This window comes from Mycteria americana, chromosome 2, assembly GCF_035582795.1.
Source record: "Mycteria americana isolate JAX WOST 10 ecotype Jacksonville Zoo and Gardens chromosome 2, USCA_MyAme_1.0, whole genome shotgun sequence".
NCBI lineage: Eukaryota > Metazoa > Chordata > Aves > Ciconiiformes > Ciconiidae > Mycteria > Mycteria americana.
In genome coordinates this window covers 59,869,295-59,896,015 of record NC_134366.1, presented here as the reverse complement: position 1 = coordinate 59,896,015, position 26,721 = coordinate 59,869,295, and the positions used below count along the sequence as shown (strand labels likewise).

Genomic DNA, 26,721 nt, shown 5'->3' with positions numbered 1-26,721 from the left:
TCTTTTATTATTATATAAAAGAATATTATATATTCTTTTAACATTATTATTATTTTCCCTTCATTTTCTGTCCTATTAAATTGTCTTTATCTCAACCCATGAGTTTTACCTTTGCCTCCCCCCTAACCCCCCGATTCTCTTTCCCCGTCCCACTGAGGGGGAGTGAGCAAACGGCTGTGTAGTGTTCAGCTGCCTGCTGGGTTAAACCATCACAGTCCAACGTGGGGCTTGAAGGGTTGAGATCACAACAGATCTGACGAGAGTGTGTTCAGACAAATTTGTTACAAGCATTCATTATTAGGTTAATAGTTGCTGGTCGCAATGTTGATTTATTTGCTCTCAGAGTTGTTGTGCTTGTTCTCAGAGTTGTGTTATGTGACACCTTCCTTGCTGTCTGTGTTCCCTGTTGTGCTGTTTATCACCTCTGGGGGCTGGATTAAGGTTATCTTTTTACTGTACTGTGTGACACTGGCTTATGATATGATAAAATTACTGGTTGTGAGACTAATCTGGTATTTGTTCTCAGCATTGCTGTCATCTCTGTACTTCAGGAACCATCTCCTGGAATCTATTAATAATTACACTCTTTACCTTTTCTATTCAGAGTGTCAGTTTATGGGGGAGATAAGGGTGGACACTTTCCCCTGCTCCTTCACCTTCCCCTTCTCCTCCAGGCTAGTTCTAATAGCTCTTGAGAATCTTGAATATCCTTGGGATGTTCAAACCAGCATGTTCCTATTGCTATGTCTCCTGAATGAGTTTCAGGTCTTGTTTAAGGTTAAACAAGTATTTTAGAATACCACCCCGAGGTCTGCCCTGAGGCTGGATAGTTATGAGTGGGGCAGGGTGTGTGGGATAGTATGGGCAAGTACCTAGGACAGTGGGCACCTCCAGTGTTTTGGAACTTCACCCCTGAACAAGTGCAGAATCCTGAAAAACTAGTAAAATATTTGGAAAAAGTATGCTGTCAGCCCGGCAATTCCAGACAGCCATAAATCACTGCAGCATGCCGGGGCCTGGCCCATGCCTACTGAGCCCTGTTCAACACTATTCAGTATGCTCAAGGGGAAGAGAAGGTTTCTGGATCTGACGAAAAAATGACAGGCGGCGCAGCTACTCCAGCCCTCATGACAGGCACTGCAGCTGAACCAGAGAACCAATCCGTGCCGGTACCAGTCACCCCTATACACAAGAAGAAATATTGTAAAAATATTTCTTCTTGGATAATGGATGCAAAAATCAACTCATTTAGTAAGGGAAGAAACTCCTACTAAGAAGGAGAAGGAAGAAGGAGCTGACAAGGCAGGCTACTCTGAAGTGGGGCCATCACGCGAACGGGAGGAGGAAGAGGCAGAACTCATAAACGAGGCAGTAACCACCTGATCCCTATCCCTGAGTGAGCTGCGAGATATGTGAAAGGATTTCAGCTGTCATCCAGGTCAGCACATTGTCACCTGGCTGCTCCAGTGCTGGGATAATGGGGCCAGTAGCCTGGAATTAGAGGGTAGGGAAGGGAAGCCAAGCAGCTGGGATCCCTTTCTAGGGGAGGGGGCATTGACAAAGCGATTGGAAAAGGGGCCCAAGCCCTCATCCTCTGGAGGCGACTCCTGTCAGGCATGAAGGAAAGGTATCCCTTTCAAGGAGGATGTTACATATCACCCAGGCAAGCGGACCACGGTGGAGAGAGGTATCCAGTACCTAGCTGTGCTGCAGGTGATTTATGGTGAGCTAGACAATGAGCAGTTATCCAAGGATCCAGATGAAGTCAAGTGCACACAACCCTGTGGCAGAAGTTTGTACAGGGTGCACCATCATCATATGCCAACTCATTGGCAGTAATGACTTGGAAAGATGGAGAGGGACAAACAGTGGATGAATCGGCTGGCCAACTCTGGCAATAGGAAGAAAGTCTCTCTTCCTCCCTATGGGCCTGCGTCTTGGCTGTGGAGAAACTGTCCCAGGAGGTCCAGCAACTCAAAGAGCATATGTCCTGCTCCCCACCTGTATGGACCAGTAGCTCAGCTATTAGGAGTAAATGTTCCTCTGCTCAAGAGAGAGGATATAGTGGGTGCACACCACGGGGCACCCTGTGGTTTTACCTGCGTGACCACAGGGAGGACATGAGGAAGTGGGATGGAGAATCTACCTCGACCCTAGAGGTACGGGTATGTGAGTTGCAAGGAAAAACAATCACAAAAGGGGGTTCTTCCAGGAAAATTGCTGCTCCAGTTTCCAGTGGGCAGTTCCCCAGACAGAGCAGAAGGGCTGATCTTATTCCAAATCTCAAAGGGACTTCTGATTCATATTTACAAGAAGTGAGTAACGAATATTGTGACCAGGACTAGAGGGGCCCTGCCTCCAGCCAGGTGGAGGAAGGGGACAGGCGGGTTTACCGGACTGTGTGGATTCGATGGCCTGGCACATCAGACCCACAGGAGTATAAGGCTTTAGTGGACACCGGTGCACAGTGTACCCTGATGCCATCAAGCTAGAAAGGGGCAGAACCCATCTGTATTTGTGGAGTGACAGGGGGATCCCAACAGCTAACTGTATTGGAAGCCGAAGTGAGCCTAACCGGGAATGAGTGGCAAAAGCACCCCATTGTGACTGGCCCAGAGGCTCCGTGCATCCTTGGCATAGACTACCTCAGGAGAGGGTATTTCAAGGACGCAAAAGGGTACTGGTGGGCTTTTGGTATAGCTGGCTTTGAGACGGAGGAAATTAAGCAGCTGTCCACCTTGCCTGGTCTCTCGAAGGACCCTTCTGTTGTGGGGTTGCTGAGGGTCAAGGAACAACAGGTGCTGATCGCTACTACAATGGTGCACCGGCGGCACTATTGACCAACCGAGACTCCCTGATTCCCATCCATAAGCTGATTCGTCAACTGGAGAGCCAAGGAGTGACCAGCAAGACTCACTCACCCTTTAACAGTCCCATACGGCCAGTGCAAAAGTCTACCGGAGAGTGGGGACTAACAGTAGACTATCGCGGCCTGAATGAAGTCACGCCGCCGCTGAGTGCTGCCATGCTGGACATGCTAGAACTTTCATATGAACTGGAGTCAAAAGCAGCCAAGTGGTATGCCACAACTGATATTGCTAAAGCGTTTTTCTCAATCCCTTTGGCAGCAGAGTGCAGGCCACAGTTTGCTTTCACTTGGAAGGGCATCCAGTACACCTGCAATCGACTGCCCCAGGCGTGGAAACACAGCCCCACCATTTGCCACGGACTGATCCAGACTGCACTGGAACAGGGTGAGACTCTGGAACACCTGCAATACATTCATGACATCACTGCATGGAGCACCACAGCAGAAGAGGTTTTTGAGAAAGGGAAGGAGATAGTCCAAATCTTTCTGAAAGCTGGTTTTGCCATAAAACAAAGTAAGGTCAAGGGACCTGCACAGGAGATCCAGTTTTTAGGAATAAAATGGCAAGATGGACGTTGTCAGATCCCAATGGATGTGATCAACAAAAGAACAGCTATGTCCCCGCCAACTAGCAAAAAGGAAACACAAGCTTTCTTAGCCGTTGTGGGTTTTTGGAGAATGCGTATTCCAAATTACAGTCTGATCGTAAGCCCTCTCTATCAAGTGAGTCGGAAGAAGAACGATTTCAAATGGGGCGCTGAGCAACAACAAGCCTTTGAACAAATTAAATGGGAGAGAGATCATGCAGTAGCCCTTGGGCCAGCCTTGGAAGGACAAGATGTAAAAGATGTACTCTACACCGCAGCCGGGGAGAATGGCCCTACCTGGAGCCTCTGGCAGAAAGCACCAGGGGAGGCTCGAGGTCAACCCCTAGGGTTTTGGAGTTGGGGATACAGAGGATCCAAGGCCCGCTATACTCCCACTGTGAAAGAGATACTGGCAGCATATGAAGGGGTTTGAGCTGCTTCGGAAGTGGCTGGTACTGAAGCACAGCTCCTCCTGGCACCTCGACTGCCGATGCTGGGCTGGATGTTCAAAGGGAGGGTCCCCTCTACACATCATGCAGCTGATGCTACATGGAGTGAGTGGGTCGTGCCGATCACACAATGGGCTCGAACAGGAACGCCCAGTTGCCTAGGAATCTTGGAAGTGATCATGGACTGGCCAGAAGGCAAGGATTTTGGAATATTGCCAGAGGAGGAGGTGGTACATGCTGAAGATGCCCCACTGTATAATAAACTAGCAGAAAATGAGCAGCAGTATGGCCTGTTCACTGATGGGTCCTGTCATATTGTAGGAAAGCATCGGAGGTGGAAGGCTGCTGTGTGGGGTCCTATATGACAAGTCGCAGAAACTGCTGAAGGAGAAGGTGAATGGAGCTAATTTGTAGAAGGGAAGGCCATCCAGCCAGCTTTAGACATTGCTGACTGAGAAAAATGGCCAGTGCTTTTATCTCTATACTGACTCATGGATGGTGGCAAATGCCCTGTGGGGGTGGTTACAGCAATGGAAGCAGAGCAACTGGCAGCGCAGAGGCAAACCTATCTGGGCTGCCGCATTGTCGCAAGATGTTGCTGCCTGGGGGCAGAGAACCTGGTTGTAAAAGTACATCACGTAGATGCTCGCGTACCCAAGAGTTGGGCCACTGAAGAACATCAAAACAACCCTCAGGTGGATCAGGCTGCTAAGCCTGGGCTGGCCCAGGGGCTACTGCATGATCTATCTCCTGTTTAATTTGTGCAAAGGCTTGTGGTTGCTCAAGGCCCCATTTGAAATCGTTCCTCTTCCGATTCACTTGATAGAGAGGGCCGTCAAGGAAGAGATGCAACATATAGATGGGCTTGTGATCGAGGGGTGGACTTGACCATGAACACTATTGCACAGGTTATCCATGAATGTGACACACACACTGCAATCAAGCAAACCAAGCGGTTAAAGCCTCTCTGGTATGGAGGAAGATGGCCGACATAAATATGGGGAGGCCTTGACAGATTGATCATATCACACTCCCACAAACCCGCCAAGGCAAGCCCCATGTGCTTACAGTGGTGGAAGCAACCACTAGATGGCTGGAAACATATCCCGTGCCCCATGCCACCGCCTGGAACGCTATCCTGGGCCTTGAAAAGCAAGTCTTGTGGCAACAAGGCACCCCAGAGAGAATTGAGTCAGACAACAGGACTCACTTCTGAAACAACCTCGTAGACACCTGAGCCAAAGAGCATGGCAGTGAGTGGGTGTACCATATGCCCTATCATGCACCAGCCTCTGGGAAAATTGAACAATACAATGGACTGCTAAAGACTACATTGAGAGCAATAGGTACTAGGACATTCAAACATTAGGATACACATTTAGCAAAAGCTACCCGGTTAGTCAACGCTAGGGCATCTTCCAGTTGAGCTGGCCCTGCCCAATCAAAACTTTTACATACTGCGGAAGGGGATAAAGTCCCTGTAGTGCGCATGAAAAATATGCCGGGGAAGACAGTCTGGGTTACTTCTGCCTCGGGCAAAGGCAAACCCATCCACGGGATTGCTTTTGCTCAAGGACCTGGGTGCACTTGGTGGGTGATGGGGAAGGATGGGGAAGTCTAATGTGCACCTCGAGGGGAATTGATTTGGGGCGAGAATAGTCAATGATTTGAATTCTATGATGTTATTGCTGTATAATACCGTATGTCATCACCACTATGGTTACTATATGCCATATCAATGGTATCACAGTAAGAATCACCCAGATTAATGAAGAATGAATTTTGATGAAACTGAGCCAAGTGCAGCGATGATAGAACCAGACAAGCTCAGCAGTGATGGAACCAGCACTGGCTTCAGCATGCAACACTCCAACACCCCATGCCATCTCTCCTGCCCGGAAGGACTGTTATGACAGATGGAGCCCAAAGTCAAGGACTAAATGAACTCAACGGACGTTTTAGAGGGATGGCCCATAGACTAAGGGAATGATATGTGTGTGTACATATCGAAAGACAGAAAAAGAGGTGGTCCTTAATTGGGATGTATTGGAAACTGTGGGACCTGGGCATGACGTAGATGGTCTAGAATAAGAGGTGGATATTGTCCTGGTTTTGGCTGGGATAGAGTTAATTTTCTTCCTAGTAGCTGGTGTAGTGCTCTGTTTTGGATTTAGGATGAGCATAATGTTGATAACACACTGATGTTTTAGTTACTGTTGAGTGGTGCTTACACAGACTCAAGGACTTTTCAGCTTCTCGTACTGCACTGCCAGCAAGGCGGCTGGAGGTGCACAAGAAGCTGGGAGGGGACACAGCTGGCCTCAAGTGACCAAAGGTAGCACCATACCATATGATGTCATGCTCTGTGTATAAACTAGGGGAAAAGCTGGCCAGGGGTCCACTGCTTGGGAACTGGCTGGGATTTGGTCAGTGGGTGGTAAGCAATTGCATTGTGCATCACTTGTTTTGTATATTCTTTTATCATTATTATTATTTTCCCTTCATTTTCTGTCCTATTATAAATTGTCTTTATCTCAACCCATAAGTTTTACCCCCCCCCCCCCCCCCCCCCAATTCTCTTCCCCCATCCCACTGAGGGGGAGTGAGCAAACGGCTGTGTGGTGTTTAGCTGCCTGCCGGGTTTAAACTATAACACACAGTAATGCAACTCAGTGACTCAACAGTCACAGTTGTGTCACTATAGTGTATTTCAGTCAACAGTAGTGTATTTCAGCCAGCTGGTACACAGGCTGTTTTGGCTGTTCAGTATCTTCATGACTTCGCATTGACCGTAGTCAAGTTTGGATTAATTTTGCATGATGGTACTAAAGTAAGTTAACTCTCTGTAGGTGTTTTTTGTGGTAGTTATTCTGAAACTGCGTAAGTAAACGATTGGAAAAAAAACGTGCTTAAGATCTACATGCATGTCGAATTTTGGAACGTTCTTGGTTATTGCAGCTGAACAATGTTTGATATATCTAAATGCCGTAAGAGCTCATGGAAAAGTGTATTTGTCTAGTAATTTCCATTTTCTAACTGTTTTTATTGTGTTGTACATTGATTTGTAATTAAACCTCTAAGTCAGAAGCTGTTCTGTCTTGACCCTTTGAAGTAGAAATGTTTTGATCATGCCAGGTTTTTCCTATTAAATTGATTGCAGTGTAACTTTTTGATTCCAGTATGGGGTTTAATGGTGAATGAGGAATAAGTTGTTTTGTGTTTGACTGGTTGGTTTTTTGGGGGTGGCAGTGGTGTGTGTGGTTTTGTTTCGTTTTTAATTAATGGTGGTGGTGGGGCACCCAGCGAACATTTCCATTCTGGAAAAAGCTGTGTGAGATGTGGGCCAAAAAAATACCATTTTAGTTTTTTTCAAATAATTCTCTCTCAACCAAGTTCATAACTTCAGTTTGTTTCTTCCAGGTAATACGGGGCTGGTTTTGGTATAACTTTAGCAGCAAGAAGAATGGTTTTTAGAACTTGAGTTGTACTTGGCTCGTATGATGATGTTATTTCTTTTTGGTAGAATAGGGTGTGTGATGTCTTAATAGGTGAGAAACAGCTAAAGTTTTTTTTTTTTCCCTCATGTTAAGATTGATTTCTGGATGTTGTCCTTGTGAGGAGGCTAGACAATATAGGAAATGGTATGAAATGATATGATACAAACTTGACCTGCCATCTGGTCTTAAAATTGGTCTTAAACTGTTCTGATAAAGCATGATAATGGATGGTAGTTGGTGAGGAAGGTGAAGGAATTTCACTTACAACTAGTATCTCTCTGTAGCTTGGAGACCAAAGGGATTAATTTTTAGGCTGAAAGTTCTTAATTGATCTCTGCTAGGAAGAAAACATGAGCCTTTTGTGCTAGATTACTAGTTGGATTCTCAAAGTAGTACTTTTAAGTACACCAGAATGTCAGAGGCTTTCCTTTAATAAACTATTTTAGCTTCTCACATATTGTGATCTTTAGGTCTTCATTTAAACTCTGAGCATTTTATCCTTTTGTTCTGGAAAACAGTGATGGTTTTAATACAGAGGGGAGAACAGTTCTTAGTTTTAAAATGTTTTTCTGTTAAACTTAGAAATACCCACTATACATTGGGATTAATCGGGCTTCTCAGAGGGTTTTTATTCCCTTCTTGTTACCTTTCCCTTCTGTTTTCCTCCCCTGCTCGAAGTGAGAAATGTGGGAAGGGCATAACAAGCTAGCCAATCAAAGCTTGCTTCTGCGACATCAACATGGATCTGTGTTTAAAGCAAGAGTTCAGAATAGCCATTCGCAGCACTGACTAATTGTAGTGATAAGAATAGTTATCTTTATCAGTGAATATTTCTCTGTAGGAAATAGCTGGTTCAGCAAAATGAGCTAGACTTACTATCACACGCATTTGGCTTGTGGGAATCTGGTGTTCAAGTCTAGGAGCCTCTCTTGGTGGAGAGTACTCAAACCGAAAGCAGAACGTGTTCGGGGTAGGTCATAAACGTCAAGAAAACTTTTTTAACATTGTGTAATTCACTCCAGTGTGTTCGGCTGAAGAATTGTTAATAAATCTTGAGTCTCTTCACTTTCTCTATCAAACATACATAAGAAAAGCATCGTGTTCTCTAAGGCTGTGAGATTTCTCTTGTTCCATGCAAGGGTTCTTTCTAAGGTGTTTTTTTTAAGAAGGTTTGGCTGAAGGGCAAATAGATGAGTCATTCAGTGCCTAGATGTTGATTAGAATGGAAGGGGTTTGTTTATTGTTGCCCTGAGCTCTTCAGGATTCTCCTTGGGGAAACTTGAAGGTTGAAAAAGCTAGAAAGCTTATTGCAAATTTAGCTGCATTTTTCTAAATTCGTGAATAATTTAATTTAAATTAAATTATCACTGTCATGACCACCTGGCTCACTACCGTCTGTTACACATACAGGGATGGTCACGTTTGCCCGGTGTGGACAGGAGCCTAGTGCAGACAGGGCCTGCATTGAGTAGGATTGTGTGTTTGTTTTGACTGCTAGAGGCTTTGTTTCTTTTTGTTGCTCAGTATATCCTGTGTTGCTTGTAAATTTCACATAAACACTGCATTGATTTTTGACCACAAACTATTAGATTTATGAATTCCACTTCTGTTGAAGATGATCTAATCTTAAATGGTCTTTGTTACCTGCTTCTGCTGTTCCAGTGGGGTTTGGTACAGAGGTGAAAACATCTTGCCCTCTCTAAGCATCTTGTAGAATTTTGAGTGAAGAGGGATTTGTGAAAGGGAAGGAGAATGTGAGGGGAGAAGCGATGCTAGTTTTCTGTGTGTTAAGCCTGGATTTGTAGGCTGTGTTTCATCCAAGACACTCTAGTGTGCTGTTGAAGCTATCCTAGGATCTTCAGAAATACCTAGCAAGCAGGAATCTAGTTACTTTTTTTTTCATTAAGTTTATGTTTGGATATGTGTGGGCCTCAGAAAATTGTAGAGGAATTTAAGATTTTTAGAGTAGTAGCTGGCTTTGACTTGGGGAACATAAACTGCTCTGATGGGATTGATTAGAAGAATGCTGTAAGGAAAGTTGTTTACCCTGACACGGTTGTTCCAGACACAATAATATTGTTGCTTTTACAGCTTGAGGAAAAATACTGCTGGTCTTTGAAATAAGCTTCTGGGAATGTTTTTCCAAGTTAAAAGCATAGCAATGCTATGAAGATTTAACACTAAAACCTGTTGCAAAGTAAACCATAGTGGTAAGTTAATAAATTGAAGTAAATAGTGAACTATTACAGATTTAGGGGGAGGAAGGTAGAGGGAGAAAATATCTTTCAGTGTTCACTGTGAACTTGGCTAGAAGCAATGCAATTAAAGTATAAATATTTTCACTCTTACATTATTTTCAGTAAATATGAAGTGTTCAGAATTCCTACTGTACTGTGAGGCAGTCATATGAACAAGTATTTGAGGCAAAATAAATCAAAGAGGGGTCAAAGAAGTAATTTCTTTGAACTGAGTTTTGAGACCTGTATCCAAATGCTGTATGGACTTTCCGTTCATCCTCTGTTTGTGTGTTTTTTTCCTTTTTTCTTTTTCCTTGCTCTGTATTGAGAGTATTTTTGTATTTAGAACAGACTGCAAAAGCAGATTATTTCTTGTTTTCTTTTTTCTTTTAGAATCTTAAAAGTTTTGACCCAGGTGAAAAACACTTTTGTAACACTTCATGGAGTGATGTCTCTCCTTGGGAGTCTGTGGGCAAAAGGAAGGTATGTATATTTGTGTTAGAAATTCTGGGTGGACATGCATGTGGTGTCACTGAATTTTATCACTTTGAGAAGTCCTGGAAAAGTTAAAATACACCTTTTAAATGGTAAAATAAATAGCTTTAACATCTGTTTTCTAAGTACTATTAGTCAGGGAATAATATTTCATTTCCTCTGTGTTCTTCCCTGTAATGCAGCTGGTTATAAGGACTATGTATGCCGTTTGCTGTCTTTAAGGGTGCAACCCTGAACATCAGTGTTTAACATGTCACATGAATGTTCTGCCTTTTTAGCCTAATCTAATGTGTAGTCTTAACATACTTTTGTATACAACATACTTCTTGTTTCATTGGATGGGTGAAAATGCGATTGCATAGATGCAAGTAGATTAAGGTGAAATTATCATTAGTGGCTTGGGATAGTGTTGTAGTGGAAAACATATTCCAGTTAGATTTGTGTACGTGAAATAGCTTTTAGTTCTGTGTAGCTGTGTGAAGCTAGAATCTACGAGAAAGGCAGGGTTGAGATGAACAAACCAAAGGATTTCCATAATTTTATATTCTAGCAAGTTTCTAAGATACTGTGTAGAGCATAGGAGTATATCCAGAAGGAAAGGTAGTCTTTTCTCAGTCTTGCTGAAGAGTCCTAGGGCTTCTTAGTGCTTCCATGAGGAGGGCCTGTCAACAGCATGTAAACAGCAGTGGGTCTTCTCTTTCCATCCTGAATTGAAAGGTAATGGTTTAGAATAGTGTGCTGGTGGTTTGTCAGGAATTTTTTTATCTGCCTTTACCATCTTTAAAACAAACTGAGGCTGCCAAGTGCAGTAGTTGCATTTTTTTTTTTTTAACAAAGCCCTCAACATACAGGCTGAACAAAGGCACTCAGTCTTTGTCAAACTGTCATTTAGTAGAAAGTGACCCCTCCCACCCTTCAGGACCTTTGTCTGCTTTGTTTCCTAGTTCTCCTTTCCTGAACTTGAGTTCACAGGTTTAAGACTGGAGGTTCAATCTGTTCACATGAATTTGTGGATGAAAGAGTTAAATGTGAGTTGTTGTTTGACTAGATCTGTAGAGACAGATTGCATCTAGCCTCTTAGCACCCCTTAAGGTAAGGCTTACAGTTACCTTCAGTCGAGACTACCTTTAGTTTAGGTGAAAGGAATAAATCCAGTTAATGGTTGTGATGGTGTTTCTGTTTCTCTACCCCCCCCCCCCCTTTTCTTTCTTCTTTATGCACATGGAAAACTCCTTTTATCAGGTCTCCTGGCTCCAGTCAGCATGTTATCTGATCTCTAGCCTTGCTGATTTTGTCTTTTTTGCCTTTTCCTCCACCTTCTGACTAAAGAAAGAAATTCAGTGTTGGGAGATCATCTGTGTTAGATGAGCAGGGGAGGTTCCCCCTCCTCCTCAGACATGAAACAGGGAAGAGGAGGATGAAGATAGAGCAAGTGAAGTTCCCTAAAACTTAAGATGAAGGGGTTTGTTCTTTTTTGCTGTCTTCCTTCCACAGTCCTTTAGGAAAAATGATTAGCCATTTCAGTCAAAATGGAAAAGAACTAAAAATCATGCACTAGACAGGGAATTTTCTTTCATCCCTATTGTCTGGAGAGAGACCAGGCAGAGAGACCTGATCCCTTACTGGAAGGGAGAAATACAGACCCTGACTCAGCTAGTCACCATGACCAGTAGTATCTATATCTGTCCAAAAAACAAGTTTGGAATCTGATCTGATGAACTTGTGTAGAGTTTGTAATGTGTTGCTGTGGAACAGATTTGCCAAGCTACATCTTTTGGGTACTAAACTTGTTCCTATCCATTTTCTTTAAACAACCATGGTTCCTTGATATATATCATTCACATATCTTGGCATCATGCTGCCTAGATTTGGGAGAAAAATTGGTTCTTCAGGATGTTCTGTTTCAGAGTTGTTGCCGTAAGGGGAAGATAAGTAGTCTGAGCTACATTGGAAACTCAGTAGGCTGGAGAAGATGTCTATTTAGATGGTGGTTTCTACCATTAGTACTGTTTTTAGGGAGACATTAATAATTCTGGAGGAACTTCAGTTTTTGGAGGCTATTGTGTCTTTCTGCTTATCTCTAGGTTGTGGGGAACGCGAGACTACACAACAGAAAGTGTTACTGCATTCTGGGGTATATTCTTTGGAGTGGGACTAACTGAATTTTCCTAAATGCCTCTAATAAGTCTTTTTGGATTCCATTTGTACAGTTTAGGGTTGTGTTGGTCAATCTCCAAGACACTTAATCTTTCTTAAGTGGCTTAGAATTCTTATTTTGTCAAATTGTCTGTAAAACTGAGATGCCATTAGTAGACTGTAGTAGCACTTGCGAACATAAAAACCAGCTTAGATGTGTATGCAATGAGAACATGCTAACGAAATTATTTTCTAAGGTGTCTGTGTGGAAGAGCTCGATTTCATACAGAAAACATAAAAGTAGCAGACTTCCACATACTTCTGTTCTGCTAAAACAGAGTTTTTGGGGGATTTTTTTTTTTTGTTGTTTGAGCTACGTAGTGGGACTTCAGGATTTGTCCTAATTTAATAGAACTTGAGGTACAGAACTTTTCTTTTGCTGAAGTCTCATAATTTTTACCTCCATCAAAAAATAAATGATCTAAGAGGGCATGGAACATTATTTCCCCTATATTTACGGTTTCTTAGTGGTATACTGCAATGCTTGTTTGCATAAGAAGTAAAAACATTGTTACTACAGAATAGTAAATTAATTCAGCACTTGGACCACTTACTTGTAAAGTAGAGTGTTCTTACTGCACCTGACAACTGTTCAGACTTGGCAGCAAGGAAGTACTGACAGTGTATTACACTATGGTATAAGCTTATGGGGACAGAAAGACCCAAACCAGAAATGGGGTGGGAAGTAAAGACTGCGTGCGCCCAGTATTTAAAAACATATAAGCTTTTCTAAGCCTTGGACAACCAATTAAAACAAGCAGTCACCTCTCTTTGTCACCTGACTTCATTAGAAGTAAGGCTAGTGGGGTGCAGCTTTTAATAATGCTCTGTATGCTTCATTAGTTCAGTAGTGTCAGTGGCCTTTCTCTACTCGGTATACTTTAAAAGTAAGATTGAAGCTTCTTCTAATTTGCTGTGGTGCTGTTTACTAGCAGCTGAGACCAGATACCTAAAGAGTGTAAGTAGAGGATAATTCATTGATACCTTCACAGTGTACTCTTCAGCAGCCTTAGCCAGCCAGTGGCTTTATCTGACCCAGTCTTTTGAATTTGGAGGTTAGATTTTGGTTATCATCAGGAGACTCTTCTAGTATTGCTAATAGGTGACACCTTCATGGCTATATGAAATGACAAAAAAAATAACTGCACAAATTTTTGCTACAGTTCTTCATAATGTGTCTGTGACATGTATGTGGGTGATCTAGCTAGGCTGGATGCTGTAGTGGTGCAACAGCTTGTTCCGTTTGGATGGTAGGGGCAGAAGTCAGTAAGGTAAAAAACACATCTGAGGGAACAGGCAAGTTCCACTAGATGTTTGAGAGGGCAGATTTGTCACCTGGATGTTGCTGTGACTGATTCTGTAGTTTTTGGCAGGAACAAGGGTTAAGTTTATGAACTTCCTAGGAAGTTGATAAAAAATGGTTGACAGGTCTACCAGTTTTTTGGAAAGAGCAAATAATGTTCATATGGATACGAAAAGTAATGCCTGTCAAGTGACATGTAACTGAGGGAGCAAACCACTGTTTAGTGGAAAATAGGTTGGTTTTTTATACAGTTAAAATATTTTTCTGAGAAGAATCTATATGTTCTATAATGAGTGTGCTAGAGGAAATTTCTTAAAGAAATTACTGTGATTGGATGTCCAGTATGTTGAGATAATAGAAACAGGTCATTGCTGCTTTATCATAAAAGGGGATTTTATTCCTTTCTCTGATTAATCTGGCTCCAAAAGAATTTTCTTTAAAAATTAGTCTTTTGCGGCTTTGCTGGCAGAGGTACTTTTGGAGAGCTTTCAGTGAAGAGTAGGGTATGGAAATACACAAAAAACCCCCACCCCTTCTCTCTTCTCCCTTTTTCTCCAGTAGATAGGAGGTGGCCCTGAACTAAATAAATGACACTTTAAAAGTGTCATATTAAAAGGGCTGCTATTCCTAATTGCTAAGGCTTCGCCTCCTATGTACAGTGGCATACAAATTCTTCTTAGCTTGTTCTGTGATTCCCATCTTTAAAAACAGGCTTCAGATTACTCCTTGTGAACTGGAGTAGAAATGAACTCGCTTAAGGCTTCTTAATAAATTACAGAGAAGCAAAAAGGGCACAAATATTTCTCCCTTTAAGTATGTCATCTTTAAGTCTGCTTTTCAAAAACAGATCTCCATGAAACTGAGAAGATACATGCTATACATCCAATGAAGGCATTTTTGACAGGTGATAGTGCATACTTATTTTCAAACAGATAACAGGGATTTAGGAACTGGCAGTTTCTAAGCGGATGTTTTTGTTTTGTTTGCAGAGATACAGAACAAAGCCGTACTGCTGTAGCTTATGCAAGTTCTCGTCAAAATTGCTTACTTCATTCAAGAATCACTTGCACCGTTACCATGAGGATGAAATGGACCAAGAGCTGGTGGTTCCTTGCCCAAAATGTGCATTTGCTTCTGATCCCAAAATAGTGGGAAAACATATCCGGATGTTTCATTCATCTAATAAAAGAATACAGAACTATACAGTCAGCATTTTGGATGGCATGAAACAATTCAGGAGTGACATCATAAACTTTACATGTCTAAAATGTCACTTTACAGACACATTGTATTACAATATGAAGAAACATGTGCTGATGAACCATTTTCAAAACTTAATAAGTACATATTTTGGCCAGAAACCTGATGAAAGTAAAGAGAATTCTATTGAGCACTACTGTAAAAAATGTAATGCTTCTGCAAACAGCCAAGATTCTTTAATGTATCATGTCTTGACAGCTGAAACACACCGAGACCTGGAGAACAAACTTCGGTCTGTGATTTCAGAACATATTAAGAAACCAGGACTCGTGAAACAAATGCATATTGCTCCAAAGCCTCCCCAAAGTGTGGCAGTGGCGGCTCCATCTGCAGGACCTGCCACTGCCCCAGCAGGTTCCGTCACAGCTCCAGCTTGCATCCAGCTTGCATTTCCACAGAATAATCAAAATCAGAGTGTGGTGCAGCCAAAAGCAGTTCAAAACACAGTCAGATCACTGACTGTTCCAAGTGCCTCTGGTAGCGTTCCGCATACAACTTCTGCTCCGGTTGCTACCCCGTCGCATGTTACTCTTGTATCTAGTAATCTTCCTCTAGGTCAGAATAATGTTAATATTCAGCCATCACCTTCCCAGCCTATCATTGTTTCCCATAGGCTCCCCCTTAATCAGCCTGTGACGGCTGGAACTATTCCTCTTAATCATTCTGTTGGGACCGTAAATAGAACTGTGGCCCCCACAGTTCTTCCTCTTAATCAACCTGTCAGGCCTGGGCTCTTTCCTATTAATCATCCCATTGGTACTATAAATGGTCCGGTTGCAGCTGGAACACTACCTGTTACACAACCTGTCAGCCCTGTGAATCAACCGGTTGCACCAGGAGTCCTCCCTGTGAATCGACCGGTTGCACCAGGAGTTCTCTCTGTCAACCAATCACTTGGTAATGTGAATAGACCCATTGGTCCCAGGGTCCTTCCTGTGGCGCAGACAGTTGCGTCAGGGGTTCTCCAGCTTAACCAGCCTGTTGCCTCTGGTGTTGTTCCTGTCAGACAGCCTGTCAGACCGGGGTTTCTTCAGCTTAATCAGCCTGTTGCCCCAGCGGTTATCCTAGTAAATCAGCCAGTTCAACCTGCAGTTTCTCAAAACACAACTTTTTTGACTGCAGGTTCCATACTTAGGCAGTTGATTCCAACTGGTAAGCAAGTTAATGGGATACCTACGTACACGCTTGCCCCCATTTCAGTTACTTTGCCGGTACCTCCTGGTGGTGGAGTAGCAACTGTTACGCCACCACAAGTGCCCAACCAACTAATGCAGTCTGGGACAGTAACTCAGTTGTCCCAGTCACCGGCTGGTGCACCCTCTCCTCCAGTGGTTTTAACGTCTCCGAATATATTGTTACAAGCCTCCCCACCTGGTCCTGAAACAAGTCAGGCTATCAGACAGGCTAAGCAGTGGAAGACTTGCCCTGTTTGCAATGAGCTTTTCCCATCAAATGTCTACCAGGTGCACATGGAGGTGGCCCACAAACATGGTGAAGTAAAAATGGAGGACACCCCAGAACCTGACAAACTTGCAGCTTGCGCGCCCTTTCTAAGGTGGATGACGGAAAAGACAGTCCGGTGTTTCTCTTGTAAATGCTTTCTCTGTGAGGAAGAGCTCATGAAACATCTCTTGATGCATGGCTTAGCTTGCTTGTTTTGCACAGTTACTTTCCATGACTTAAAAAGCCTCGTGGAGCACAATAAAGCTACACACAATGGTAAAAAGCAGTTACATGCAGATTATAGCAACAGAGGATTTCAACTAGGTAATGATGCTCAGGGTGACCTTGTATTTCCACACTTTGATTTTAGTACAGTGTTACCAAAAGAAGACATTGGTGAAAGAGAAGTACATTTGGCAGTGCTTGCTGGACTAAATTCAAGGACACTTGTCCCTGTTTACATCAAAGTGAAACCTCAGACAGCAGAAGTGAACAGTAGATGCAACAAAAAAGTGTTAACCTGTCCCTTTTGCTTTGGTACGTTTGTTAGTAAAGAAACCTATGAAATGCATTTGAAAGAGCGGCATCATATAATGCCAACTGTACATACAATTTTAAAGTCTCCTGCTTTCAAGTGCATCCACTGTTGTGGTGTGTACACTGGAAATATGACTCTGACAGCTATTGCTGTACACTTGCTCCGTTGTAGAAGTGCTCCCAAAGACAGCAACTCAAGTGTGAAGATGCAGCTTGAGCGTACTGAGAAGAAAGAGCTACTGTTTGTGAATGGTGAAAAGCATGATTCTGTGATACTGAAAAGAAAGCAGTCGGATTCCTGCTTTGTTGCAGAAGACCAAAGGAATAAGGAACAGCAGCCTCTGAGCTTAAGTACTGGCATAGCTCTATCTCCAGAAAAAGTGAATTCAGGGGTAGTGCCTTTCAAACGACAAAAGATTAATACTAGGACTGAGATGAAGAAGCTTCCTTCTAGTGAGGGTCTTCGCATTCTAGCAGTAGATCCTAAACAGTATGATCACAATTCGTATGAAGCTCAAAAACAGTTTCTGACAGACTACTTTCATGAGAGGCCATATCCTTCTAAAAAAGAGATGGAATTACTTTCCTCACTGTTATATGCGTGGAAAATTGATGTTGCATCATTCTTTGGAAAAAGGAGGAATATATGCTTAAAGGCGATAAATAGTCACAAACCATCTGTGCTGCTAGGTTTCAGTATGTCTGAACTAAAAAATATTAAGCACAGTTTGAATATAAAAGATGAATCATTAGATACGTAAACAAGTTTTTTATAACAGCTAAAAGCAATCCATAATTGCATACTTATTGATTTAGCAGTTTATTTTATTATTTTTTTTAACTTGCAGACTGGCCTGTTGAAGGGTGCAGTAGTACAAAAAGTCTCATTCAGTTGTGACTGTTATTGTGAAAGGCACACGTAGTTGTGTATTTGAAAAAGCTAAAACCTTCAGACTTACACATCTGGAATTTGTTTTAGCTTTTTACTTTTTCCAGAGTAGTGACTTTTTGGTTGGTTTTTTTTTTCCATTTCCCTTTCTTCCCCTGCAGGCTCCCATTACACTTTTTATACCACCATATAAAACATTTGTCCTGTTAAAAACAAATTTTATTTTATTTTTCTGCAATGTCGTCATCTTTTCTAAACAATAAAATGTATAATGTTGGTTAAAATACTGAGGTAAACTACGTGAAAAATATCCATTTGATTATTTGTGTTTTAAGTCCTAATTTTTTTAACCTATTTTTATTTTATCTACTGAAGAAGTGATTGTAGCCTTTACATCCATTGCCCCTTCAAATTCCCAATGCACTGGTAGCAATAAAATACATGGCAATCTTTTTTTTTTCTCAGTCAAAATACCTGTGCCAGTAAGTCTGGTGACTTGTATCTAACTAGTATTAACATGGTGGGGATTGAGGGGCTTGGGGGTGCCTGTTGAAGTGTTATAATGAACTGACTTGAAATGGTTGTGTTAAATCTGTTAAATAGATCTTGCTAACCAGAAGTGTTTACTCTTTTTGTTGGTATTGAAGCCTGGTTGTTTAAATACCTATTGTTCAAAGCTTCGTAGCAGCATTTGGTTTCTTTTTCAAAAAGCAGAACTGCTTTGGAGAGTGTCAGATTGCTTTGATACGTGGAGTATATGACTTCTGTGCACATCACTTACCTGTAGAAGCCCTATCCAAATATCACTGAAGTTTGGTGAAAAATCTGATTTTTATTTTAAATTGCTGTTGCATGAGGTAGTAACTGAGCAGTGCCTCCTTCCCAGCAAATTAGATATGTGGCTTGAAGTCTCTTGAGTCAGAAATTGTACAAACTGAAGCTGGATGAATTGGTAGCATCAAGACTTTAAACTGTTGAGTACCTGAACCAATGATACTCGCGTACTGATTGTTTTTTATTGTCCTATAGAGAGCACAAGAATAGTGTAAAACCCAAATAGGCTGTCTTGTTCAATATGAACTAGCATCCCTATTACAGATAACAGAAAAGCTGTTGGGAAGGTTCACTTGAGTTGAACAAACTATAGTACTGGTGGCCATATTGCATCCTTGTTTAGTACTGTCCTTTCTTTTTGGATATGCTTGGTTTCATCTGGCCTGTCAAACAGTGCCTCCAATATTCATTAATAGCCAGTTATATAATAAATTAACTATAATATGCATTATTTTTTCTTTCTCCTCTTCATCCCCCTCTCCCCACCCATCTTTCCCAGAAGAAAAAAAAGAGCAGGCTCTTCTGTCAGTTCACTTGTGCTAGTATTACAAGGAAAGGGCAATATGCCCAAGCTTATTTCTATTTATTTTAAGTAGTAAGCATACTTTTGCCCTGTGCAATGGTTTTTAAAACAGATACAGAATTGGTTTTTGTGCCGTTTCTAAAAGGGCATGACATTTTTAACAGAATTTGGTGACTGTCCACCTGAGGTTCTATAAGCTGTTTGAAGTTCTATTTTGGATACAGTCTTGATATTTTCATATTGATAACTTCAAAGAATTTTAATGTATATGTAACATACAGTTAACTTAAACAGAGAATCTGCTATTTGGAAAAACCTAGTCATTTAATAGCAGTGTTGAACAAACATAAGCACCGTTTATGGGATTGTCTGCACGCCCCACCCCAAAGAGTGACAGTGAGTAAGAAGCAGTGTGCTCTTGTAGCCTAGTAATAGCTCATTAAAAAGAAAAAAAATATATTTGGGCATAGCACAGTTTGTGAACCAGTTTGAAGGGCTCTGAGTGAGGAAGAGGGATGCTCTATAGAAGTTCTGAAGTCTAGGCACTCACTTTCACTCTTAAAACCTTGATACTGTGAGCCCTGTCATCTTTGGGTAGTTCTGCTGGTATTGGTGAAACCCCAGCAGGGAGGAATTTGGCAGCGTGCATTTGGGGAAGGCTTGCCATGAATGGTTAGAGATTGTTCTCGAGATAACCGTGGCTTGGAGTGGGGAACTGGGAAATCATTTCAGGGTTCATCCGTGCTTGGGGCACCAAGGGAGCAGTCCAGTCTTGCCAGTTTTGCTACATAGTGTCCAGTGGTGATGTTAAGCATTTTATTTATTGGATTTTGATTTCACAGTTTCAAATAAACCAGCTTTCTAACTTTCTCTTAAGTGTGTGTGCAAATGATTACCTGTCCCCCCCCCCTTAATATATTCAAGGAATTTGATGTGAAAGTTTCTTTTGGTGCAAAATAGCTGTTAAAAGACACAAAAGGAAAGTAAGACCTAGGACTTGGATCTAGGTGCTTTAGGTAGACCTTAGTGCATTATAGTAATGCCTTTTATAATCTCAAATACTGACAGCTGCTTATTTTCCTAGAGACTGATGTTCTTAAATCTTTGTACTAATTTGCTATCACTAAATGCTCCTGCTGTCATTAAATGAGGACTGTAGAAACAAAGAAAACCCATGAATTTTGAAATGTGAAAGTAGTGACTGAGATACAGTATGGTCATGATTTTCAGAAAAGCCAAGGAGCCTGAAAACAGCCAAGTTAAATCAGTGGCTTTAACTAAATTAGGCTTTTGCTGTAGGCTTCTCATGTGTGAAGTCATTCGGTTAGAAAGTGTTAGTCTGGAAAGATACTGCTGCCCCTGTCTAGGGCTGCCTGTGGGCAGTGTGGTAAATGCCTCTCTGGCACTTTTTTACGGACAGAGCCTAACACTCCTGGTATATACTGTTGGGGAAAACAAATCTATCAAAGGAGCTGCCCTCTGCAGCAGACTTTCCAAATGCAAGTCCTTAAAGCACATGGATGAAGCTCTGGTCCACTGTAAAAGAAGTCCCTGTGAGAAGAACACTGGTTTGCAGGATGATTGTAGCAAGTACTTGTTCCTTATGGGAATAAAAAAAAATACCTGCATATGTATTCTGCTTCTGAAATGTATTGGTATGGAGAAGTCTCTGTGTTCAAGAAATATTTTGTTGTGGTGTCTTGAGTTTTTGAGCAGAAAAACTGTGCTTGTGAAATAGTGTGATAACTTACTATTTGAATATGTAGTAGGAAGGATTATTATTATAATATGACTTGCTCATGTTTCTTCTGTATATGTTCATGTGCTGGGAGTTAATATTGTTTGGTAAACTGACGTTTTGGAAGGGGACAGAACCCAAAACACCCTTGTGATTGGTTCTCAGTACTGTATTCTTGTGTAGAATACTACAGTTATCCATCACATCAGACTTTTTTTTCCCTTCACTGTTTTAAGTTGTTCAGGAAAGCTTAGGGGCTTATTTAAGTAGCTGTTAAATATAATTTTGGATGTGCAATTCCCAACAAATATCTCTATAAAACTGTAACTGCTGCAGCTGACTGTGCCATTTTCAAACATACATTTGTCAAACTTAACTGTGGGAGTGTTTTTCTAGGAAAGATACTTGATGCTACGTAGCAAAGTACAGATAAACGGAGAAAAAAACTGCAGTCTAATAGCAAGGGGGAAAAAAAAAGACCCGAAAAAATTTCAGAAAATGTGCATGGCTTGTTTTAAAGGTCAGAAGAATTTTCACTCCTTCCTCTGCAAAATGTATGTGAAAAGGGCAAATTGAGGATATTAATGAATGAAGCAGAACTTTGTGGTGCTGCATTTAAAGTCTGACCTAACACCTTGCTTTAGTGCCTACATATCTCATTTCAGCTGTTCTGACTTGACAGGCAAGCTGCAGTTGTGACTGTGTCTTGTTTTACTTCGGTACCAGATCCCAGAAGGTGTATGACACAGTTCTTTTTGCTTTGAATTTGTCTGAGTTTAACATACTGAGTTAGAGGGGGTGTATGCAGTGTGTGCTTACAGTACTGCCCTGCATGTTTGAGAAGAGTGTAGGTCTGCAGATATCAGGAACATGAATGTGGGCTGGGTGCTCATCTTCTAAATCCACAGAAACTACTATTTATTAACACAGTGGTATACCTAGTAATACTTCTTCAACATACTACTGTGTAATACCTAGTAGTATGTTGAAGAGCACCTTATTATAAAATCGGGGGAAGATGGTGGCCTTGAGTATCTTTGCAACTATTGTTCTTATTTTATTTTGGCTGCTTGCCCATTAAATGGGAGTAATAGCAGTTCTTGCTAATCCTAGCATATAATGTGGGTGAGTATCTTAAAGACTGTGAGACTGGTGGGTATTTTATGCATCGAGCTGCACCAAGTAAGCTGAGTATGGAACAGCTGACAGTGCGTATGTATGATTGAAAGCCATCGGGCACAGACATTTCTGGAGAAAGATCTGATTAATTGTATTATCAGCGTCGGGGTCATTTTGGCTTACAATCCGTTGGAAGTGAAAAAGATACTAAATTTTGAGTGAAGCAAGAAGTCTATAAAGCAGTATTGCTATCCATTTGCTGTGTGGGTATGAGATGGAGACTTGCCAAGGAAGACATCCGTGGCTTTAGGTAACTCAGCTGTACTCAGCATGGTGTAGTGCATTGATTATAGTGAATGAAAGGGCTACAGTGAGATTTGGGGTGTGGCAGTCTTCGTGGTGTGATTGCGGTAGTCTGCTGCTCAGTGGTTCTCAACTGGCCTACATCTAACTGGCGTTAGAGCAGCTGTTGTATGAATAACTGAAGAAGAATGCACAGTTATGGATGGGTGGAAAAATGCTAAGACACCAACTCAGACATAGTCAAGTAGTATTAATAAATGAGTAGCAGAAGAGAGATTACAGAGAAGCACTGTAGATCTTTAGTTGTTCTTTGCAGAAGAACAGTGAAAGGGGTGAGAAGTTCCCCTGCAGTTTCCAGTCTCCACAGAGAGATGTGGAAGACTGTCTCTTGTGGACTGGGCTTGTTAGCTGTACTGTCACGCATGTGGTATGCCAGCAGCATCGCCTTTTAGGAAAGGTGATGCAGAAAAGATGCTATTGGAGCCTCTGTGGGATACTATCTTTGGCACATAAGGACCTAGTTCTGGAACATGCATTGTGAAATCATTTCTAGGTCATGAAGGACAATTGCCCTTAACAACTTAATTTATTAAGTCATCTTGCATAGCAAATACACGCGACGCCATCCATCTGCCACAGGACTGGCATCCCATACTATGCTAGAGACTGAGGACTGAATTGCGAGCTTTTCAGAGCTCTCAGAACAGTCTCCTCTCCTGATCGGGGCAGAGAATTAGGGTTGCAAGGGCATTACTTATCCCAAAACAGGTAGTTACCTTTGAAAGCATTGGCCATGCATGTGATAAAGTTCTGTTTAATTAATGCTACAGTGGCTGCACATGATCCTTAGTGGAGCTCAAAGTGTAAAGGTGGGCTGGTCAACAACAGTCCTACATGTAGCACCATGTGTTAGCAGAGATGGAAGGCAGAGCGTGAGCAGTACAGCTGAATCTACTCTGTCTTGTCTTGCTTGTTTTGGAATAAGAGCTCATTTTAAGGTAGCTGTTGGGACTGATCTTATTAATGTTATTAATGATGTGAAAAGTGCAAGTCTATTAACCAATCTTGTTAATGGAAGAAAAGCTGTCAGGTAGTATTGTAGAGAAAAGCCAGTATCATAACTGAAGTCCTTGAGGGCTGGGACTTAATACAACAACATCATGATTTATGAACACACATGCATAAAGGTTAGCCAGCATAGATTCACCTGCTTGGCTGCTGCTGCTCAAGGGCAATGGTAACCTTGGCACAAAAAGAGGTTGAAATGTGACCACCTGTGCATTCGGCGTGGGATCATACAAAACCAACGCTTGGGTCAGGGCCAATGAGATTCAGAAGCAACAAGTGCGGTTTGGGCAGAAAGCCGGCTTTGAAATGAACGCGAGCACTTTAGCTGAGGGGAGGTGTGTGAGGTGGCTGCACAGGCTCGGGACCTGCCTTCCCGCGTTTCGGTGGGCGAGGGTTCCCAGCATCCGGGGGCATGAGCCCTTCATCCCGGTGCGGGCAGGCAAAGGCCTCTCCCGCTGACCGAGCTGCTCCGTCCACCATCTTTGGAGGGTTGCCACTGGGCTGAGTGGCAGTGCCACCCGCCGCCGGGCCTCCAGAGGCCTCACGTTCTGGGTGCTGGTACGCGCCTCTGGGAATCTGCAGAGGATGTCTGAGCCCCAGTGCCAGAAAGTAACGAGAGAAGTGAGCCGGTAGCAAGCGTAGGACTGTGCTGGGCAGACTCTGTGGGAACGATTACTGACCGATTCCTGCAAAAAGATCTAGCCTGGTAACAGGCTGAAAGTCCAGCTAACAGGGCAGGATGCTCGCTGTGGTCAGGCAATGCAGGTGCATTTCACCTCAGCTGGAGTGGTGTTTTGAAGGAGGAATGGGAGCTCCCTGTTAAAAACTGCATGAGGGATGGCTGCTGCTGCGGGCGAATTTCCAAAATGTCTGCCTGTGAGGGCAGGGGGCTGCGCCTTGCACTCGCTTTCTCTTTCTGGGATGTGTTTGGAAAGACCTGGATTTTGCTGAATGTGGCCTTGACCAGATGCAGGTTTGAGCAGGTCCCTGCAGAAGTGAGGAGTGCGAAGAGGAGCTGGGGTCCCTGGATGCCGGGGTCTGCGGGAGCAGGCAGTGCCACAGGGGAGCCTCTCCAGGGCCCCTCAGGCACAAGGCCGAGCTGGCTGCTGCCGCTGCACTGACGGGGCCCGGGGTGCCAGGGGACCGCGTCTCCTTGGGCAGAGCAGAGGTCCCTATTGCAAGCAAGACCTCTGCCACCAGATTCTTCTGATACCATTTCTCTTCTTTATCGGGTATATTAGCTTGGACCAGAGGCTTTCTGATAAAAATTATTCCAAAATATTATTCTTCTAAAAAATAAAAATGTGAAATACTTATATAAAAAAATCTAAAATATTCTAATAAAAATTTTTCAAAAAAGTGCACGTACAATTCTGAATGCTTTAGTTTGGGGGAGGAGGGGATGACCCAGAACAACAACAGCAGCAATGAAGACCTCTTAATAGTTCAAGGCTCCTGGGGGAGCAGAACTTAGCAAAAGGATGTATTTTTAAAAAAAAAAAAAAAAAAAGACATTTGCTCAGAGCAGATGCTTCTGTGTGATTGCTACTGTTTCTGTTGCCCTAAGCCACATGTACCTCTGGGGCAATGAGGTCAATTCTCATAGGAATACCTGAAAGTATTGGTGTGGGTTTCACACTTTCTATCCACTTTGTCTGGTTTTGGAGTAGGTGGAAGAGAAGTGGTAACTGTCCATGAGAACTCTTGTTATTTGAGTAACTTTTGCTTTGTACTACTTTGTGACTAAACATTGTTAGATCTCCTTGTTTTTGCTGGCCAGATTTTCATGCTGTAGATGGAGTATTTGCATCATGCTGAGAAATACAGATTTCTCTTTGGGAAATCTGCAGCCATAAAACTTCCGATTACAGTGATGTTACTATTAGAAGATGTTTAGCTGGTGAGGCTAGCCCTGTTCCCTCTCTGCGGGTAGAAGGAGGTGGATTTTTAAAGGAATTAGGCAAAGATTTGCACAGGCAGTTTTAGACAGAGGAATTCACAAACCCTATAAGCAGACGTAGCTGAGATAGGAGGGATGAGCTGTGCTGGAAATACTATGTTGGTGACAAGCCCTGAGCCAGGCAATAAACCCTGCAACGGTGATTTTTTTTTTTTTTTAAATTTTTTTTCTTCCCTTCCCACCATACTGCTAAATAAAAATATACTATTTGTGCTTGTATGACAAGCTTCTGCTCACCTATCCCATGTCCATGAGGGGTCTGAGCTGCAGTCCATAACACTGGGGGTGTGCAGTCTGAGGTCTCCAGAAGCTGGGTCAGAGGTCCCTGAGAGGAGAAACCTTCTCTGGAGAATGTGCCTGAAGAACAGGTGGGAGCAATACTGGGCTCTGCTTTAATCCGAGACTCAATGTGCATGTAGCTGGGGTGTTTCAGAGCTGGCACAACAGAAAATGATCCACTCACACTGCAGCCAGTGCAGGGAGCCCCAGAAACCACACGGAGGGTGGCAAGGGAGAAGCAGAGGGTCGGGTGAGGCATGTAGTTGAGGCTCAGCCCAAGGACGTTCCTGCCTCAACTTGCATCCTTTTTTCTTTTCAACAGCAGCTTATATACATTGTGCCCAGGTGGTTGCACGTCAAACAATTCAATGATGCCATAACTGGAGCGAGGGGCACTGTGCCCTGATGGTCATCAGCAGGGGTGGGATGTGCGCTTTGTGAACTGGGGCTGGACCACGTGTACCTGGGCTCCTCGCCAGTCTTCCCAGTCCTCCCCTTGCGGAGGGCCCCGATATCAGAGAAAAAATGGTGCTGACATCTGCTGGTTATTATTCAGATGTTAATGTACATAATGTGTTTCCTGAATGATAGACAAATGGTCCAGCAGCTTGCGACATTGCCAAACATGCTGTGGAAGGTTTAGCTTCTCTTGTCCTTTCTGGTCTTCTCCAGTGGCATCTCCAGCTGTAACTTGGTTACCTCATTTGCTGGTTTTCCCTCTGAGTTATATTGCCCTCTGAAGTCATTGTCTTCTGAATTAAGGCAATAATGCTGAATTTACTGTAATTTGCTATATTTTCATGTCTGTGCACGAGTTCCTTGAACAATCAGGGTTTTCCAAGAATCTTAAAAATACTCACTTCTTTGCTCACAAGGGTTGAAACCTTGAGAGTGTGTGTGTGTGTCTGTATTTATGTCTATGTCTGATTAGCCTCTTGAAATACCCAGTTAAATGAACTTTGTGGATTGCTAGTGACAAAAATTATCATTATGGATTAGGCTCATTTCCATGCCAAAAATTTAATACATTCATATGTGTCCTTGATGTTAGGTATGCTTCTCAAAAACCATTCAAAAGTGACATGCCAGTTTATGTACTGGAGAATTACATTCTTGGGGCAGTCCTGAATACTTC

The 26,721-nt window shown here is 42.6% G+C and overlaps 1 protein-coding gene across 4 annotated transcripts in view; it reads left to right on the top strand.

Annotated features, from left to right (window-relative positions):
• Positions 1 to 20,958, top strand: part of ADNP2 (ADNP homeobox 2) — a 29,939-nt gene extending 8,981 nt beyond the window's left edge. For 3 of the 4 annotated variants that reach the window (XM_075493627.1, XM_075493628.1, XM_075493629.1), the window contains exons 4-5: positions 10,033 to 10,122; positions 14,623 to 20,954. In XM_075493627.1, the coding sequence (XP_075349742.1) occupies positions 10,033 to 10,122; positions 14,623 to 17,634 (3,102 nt within the window). In that variant the 3' untranslated portion in view covers positions 17,635 to 20,954. Of the gene's footprint in view, positions 1 to 10,032; positions 10,123 to 14,622 lie in introns of all 4 variants that reach the window. The other variant, XM_075493630.1, reaches the window with a different exon arrangement.
• Positions 20,959 to 26,721: the final 5,763 nt, after the last annotated feature.